The 5,000-nt window shown below is 39.3% G+C and overlaps 1 protein-coding gene across 2 annotated transcripts in view; it reads left to right on the top strand.

Annotated features, from left to right (window-relative positions):
• The window catches only part of LOC122248144 (endothelin-converting enzyme 2-like), a 375,388-nt gene that overhangs the window by 292,069 nt on the left and 78,319 nt on the right, over positions 1–5,000 (top strand). For both annotated transcript variants that reach the window (XM_086541069.1, XM_086541070.1), the window contains one exon: positions 4,114–4,275. In XM_086541069.1, coding sequence (XP_086397195.1) covers positions 4,114–4,275 — 162 coding nt within the window. The remainder of the gene's footprint in view (positions 1–4,113; positions 4,276–5,000) is intronic.

The following is a 5,000-nucleotide window of genomic DNA, read 5'->3' on the forward strand; positions in this document are numbered from 1 at the left end:
TACCATAACAGCAACAACAGCAGCAATAACAATAATGGTAATGACTCAGTTATCATCCTTTTCAACATCACAACCATTGCGATGACCACTATCAACAACCATTAACATCAACACACAGAGGTCACGTTAAATGACCCAATTTCACAAGTAATTAACAATTCCTTGAAGTGTAATGGGCGACACTAAATTACTCTTTGGATTTATTAAATAAACGATGGCAAGGTAATGAGAATAACAGGATTATACTGAGGTAGGAGGTAATTAATATGATATTATACTGAGATTCATACTGAAGTGGGTGGTAGTGAGAATGGTAGTACACCGAGGATTATACTGAGAAATATACTATGGATTTTACTGAGAATTATACTGAGGAATATATTGAGGGGGGATTGGAGCTGATTTGACTACTTGAAGGTTGCGTTGGTTGTAGTTATATTCATTCAAACATTTCCCTGTTTTCATTTTTTTTTCTTATTTCTGATAGAGGGAATTTCCACTATGATAATGATATTTTCCCTGTCTTCACTTTTCTCCCTCCCTCTCTCTCTCTCTCTCTCTCTCTCCCTCTTTCTCTCTCTCTCTCTCTCTCTTTCTCTCTCTCTCTCTCTCTTTCTCTCTCTCTCTCCCTCTTTTATCTTTCGACTATCTCTCTCTCGTTCTCACTCTTTCTCTTCCTCCTTATTGTATATTCAAATAATTCCTCTTCTTCCCACTACTCTTCTTTATCTCTACATTCTCCTCTCTCCTTGCAAAGCCTTTCTCTTCCTCCCTCTCTCTTTCTCATTTTGCTGCTTCCAATGAAACTAGGAAATCCCAGTAAGGCACCGATAAATAGTGAAAAAGAGATAAAGATAAAGTGAGAGAGCGAGAGGGAGTTAGTGAGAGAGAAATAGAAAGCGAGAGAGTGAGAGGGAGTTAGTGAGAGAGAGAGAAAAAAAAGAGAGAGAGAGGGAGCGAAAGAGAGAGAGAGAGAGAGAGAGAGAGAGAGAGAGAGAGAGAGAGAGAGAGAGAGAGAGAGAGAGAGAGAAAGGACGAAAGAGAGAGAGAGAGAGGGAGGGAGAGAGGAAGAAAGAAAGGGAGAGAGAAAGAGGTCAATGAATGTGAAAGAAAAAGAGAAAATTAAAGAGAAAGAGAAAGTGAGAGAGAGAGAGAGAAAAAGGCAGAGAGACAGCGACGAGGGAAACCCAGTGAGACACCGATAGAGAGAGTCATCGGGGAGAAAACCGAGAGAGAGAGGAGAGTGGAGGGGGAGCGAGTAGAGAGAGGAAAGGGGAGGGAGAGAGAGAGGAGAGGAAAGGGAGAGAGAGAGAGAGAGGAGGGAGAGGAAAGATAGAGGAGAGAGAGAGGGAGAGAGAGAGAGAGAGAGAGAGAGAGAGAGAGAGAGAGAGAGAGAGAGAGAGAGAGAGAGAGAGAGAGAGAGAGAGAGAGAGAGAGAGAGAGAGAGAGAGAGAGAGAGAGAGAGAGAGAGAGAGAGAAGAGGGAAGGGAGTAGAGAGGAGGGAGAGTAGGGATGGAAGGGGGAGTAAGTTTCCCCATGACGTGAGTGAAGTGAGTCACCGTCGCGTCATATTGGCACCGTCAGGCACTGCATGACACTGATTATTGAATTGGTAAATCCAGATATCGATTTTGATGTCTGTCTGTCTTAGACTTCGGAAATAAGTAGAGTATGAATTAGTATTAGTTATAATATTTAGTTGTTAATAAATATTAGTTATATATGGTATTAATTATTAGGGTTTTACTTTCATGACGTTAATGGGGGTAATGAATATATGATGAATATAATAATGAAGGAAAATAGTAATGATGAAGTTTTTAATTATGGTGTCAGTGATGATTGTCGGGTGATGACGTTGTCAGTTTGATAGCGATAATGATGATAACTGTAATGGTGGTGAAGATCAATGATGATAATCATATTGATAAGGATAACGGTAATAATGATAATGACAGTCATGATAACAATGATAATGATAAAATGTCATAAAAATAACAATAATGATGATAATAATAATAATAATAATAATAATAATAACAATAGCAACAATAATTATGATGGTAATAAGGATAATGATAATGATAATGATAATGATCATAATGACAATCATGATGATAGTAGTAGTAGTAGCAATAGTAATAGCAGCAGTAGTAGTACTATTAGCAGTAGAAGTGGCGAAAGTAGCAGTATTGGGAATAATTATATATATAATATTGATGAACAAAAATAAAAACAGTAGTACTGACAACGATGATAATAACAAACGATATTATTCAACGAAAAATAATGGGAAACGCACAAGAAACACTACCATGTATCTTTTTCCTGCTGATAAACATCTGCCTCCGTCTCTCTCATCTGTTTACTCTCAAGACACGTAAAACATCTCACTCATTACTCGCTCGCCTCTGAGACAAAAGGCTCTCCCGTCATGCTCACTCGCCTGCACAGAGCACTCATTATTGCTATCATTTGTATCATTTTCCTCATTTTGCTCTCGTCACCACTCGGCGGGAGAACTCACTTCATCACTCCGGCCTGAAGCGCCGACTCGGATATGCACGCTCGCTTGCTCGCTCGCTCGCACGCTTATTTGCTGGGTCTACAAAGATGCTTGTTTGCATATATTTGCTTAGTGCATGCATGCACACGCGCGTGCATGATGTCCGGGTGTACATGTCTTCATGAATGTAAGAATGAGAGCACACATACATGTGTACGCACATGTATACACGCACACTCGAAAACATACACAAACAAATAGGCAAACAAACAAAGACACACACGTACAAATACACATAAACAAGCATATACACAGGTACGGTCCTAGAAAAGTAAACAAAACAAAAGCAAGAGTAAGAAAAGGAAAGAAAGCCGGAGAAAGAGAGAAATACGAGAGCAGTATAATGAGAATAATATAAAGGTTTTGTGGTAAAGGGAAACGAAGAGAAAGAAGATGAAGACGAAGAAGATAATAATGGAGAAAGATTAACAGTAAAATAAAGAAAAAATGAAAAGGAAAATAAAAATAAAAGATAAAATATAAAGGAAAAGGAAGATAAAAGATAAGATAAAATAAAAACGACTAGAAATAGAAGAAGAAGAAGAAGAATATGAATAACAGAGCCAAAGTATGCCAAAGGGCTGCAATAAACACAAAGGCAAATGAGAAGCGAATAGAGGAAGAGGCAAATCTAGATAAAGTAAGAGGCATGATATAGGATGTAGGATCTGACAAAGAGGGAAGGAAATGTAGCCAAGAAGAGAGAGGAAATTACACTCCCCTTTGCCTTGAATCTCTGAAGGAAATATGCAGGCACAGTGCATATTTGCCTTCCCTTTTAGACTAAGGAATTCCAAAGGCATTATCGTTACGTTATATATCATATCTGTAAAGCTAGATTTGATAATTAAGTTTTCTTTTGTCATGATTAATTGCATTCCTTATCTTATTTAACTGAGTTGACTTTTCCTTTCTATGAAGCCATGTTTTTGGTTCAGATGAATCTTTGTTCTCTATTTAACTGGTCGGGTTTCACCTTAAAGAATTTCTTCTTATCTCGCTCTCTAATTGGCTCCCACAGGTGACCTCGTTTTGACTATTTAATTGACCTTATCCTCCTGCCAAAGGATGTTGTCTTCCTATCAAATTGATTATATATATTTAATATGTGACCCCTAAATATACCTCACCCCCCCCCCCCCTTTTCACGAAGCTGGTGGAGATGTGAGTGTTACATCTCTCTCTTCAGTGTATTTTATTTCGTTATTTAAACTGACCTCGTTTCCATTTCTAGTTGACCTTGCTTAAACCCCTTGTCCTTAAGCAGCGCTGGTGGAGGTGCGTGAATTGTTGCCTCGTCTTTCTCTCACTTCATCAAAATTTGTTTCTATCTTAAACAGACCATTTCTATAGCAAGTTGACCTCGCTTGACCCTTTGACTGACTCTGGCGGAGATGCACGAGCTGCTGAACATGATGAAGGAATCTTGTCTTTTTTCTTTATAACTGACCTTGTTTCCAATAATAAGCTGACCTTGTATAGCCCCTTGCAGCGTTTTCTGATCAAGTTGACCTTGCCTAACCCCTCACCTGACCTCTCCTCCGCAGCGCTGGCGGAGATGCGCGAGCTGCTGGACACGATGGACGAGCCGCAGGACGTGAACAGCATCGAGTGGAAGCTCAAGACGTTCTACTGGTCCTGCATGAACGTCCACTCCTACATGAAGAGCGGCCTCGAGCTCATCAAGAGGAAGATCATCACCGAGCTTTGTGAGTACTCTTACTTTTGTTGCGTTTGTTCTCCGGACACATATGCGAATGAACACACACACACACACACACACACACACACCTCACACACACACACACACACACACACCTCACACACATACATCCACCAACATCCCAACCCAAACACGCCCCCCCCCCACACAGAAACACACAACACGTATCTTTAAAAATTGAATCTTGTCTATCCTTTCTTTATTTTTAGTTGTTTCATCCCCTCTCCCCCCTCTCCTCCCTCTCCCCCTTCCCCACAACCACTTAGACAGTATACAATGCTACCTCAATATAAGTCAGAATATGCATACGTAATCATCTTCGTTCATCACAGCAGCATGACAGGATAGCAGACTGCGTCAAACTAGTAAACATGATCTCAGTTAATGCTTATTAATTAATTTACTGAATGACAGAATTACAGTTGAATATGTCCGTTAGATGGATATGAGTAATAATTATGTACATACGCATTCTGCCTCACAAACTACATGGTTATTAGCATTATTTATTTTTATGAGTGCATTACGAGTGTAGTCTATCAAGTTCTATAATTCATGTAAGTCTTTCAGTTTAAGAAATATTTTGGCATTCGCCCTTTGAAATTGCAAACCTACATAAGTGATATGCATAATGTATAACCCCATTTATACTTAAGAATATGTTTGCGATGTTGCTCTTTGGCAGAATTTATGCTTTCAGTTATTTTCAGT

This window comes from Penaeus japonicus, unplaced genomic scaffold (assembly GCF_977035675.1).
Source record: "Penaeus japonicus unplaced genomic scaffold, GWHDUDI00000001_assembly GWHDUDI00000010, whole genome shotgun sequence".
Lineage (NCBI taxonomy): Eukaryota > Metazoa > Arthropoda > Malacostraca > Decapoda > Penaeidae > Penaeus > Penaeus japonicus.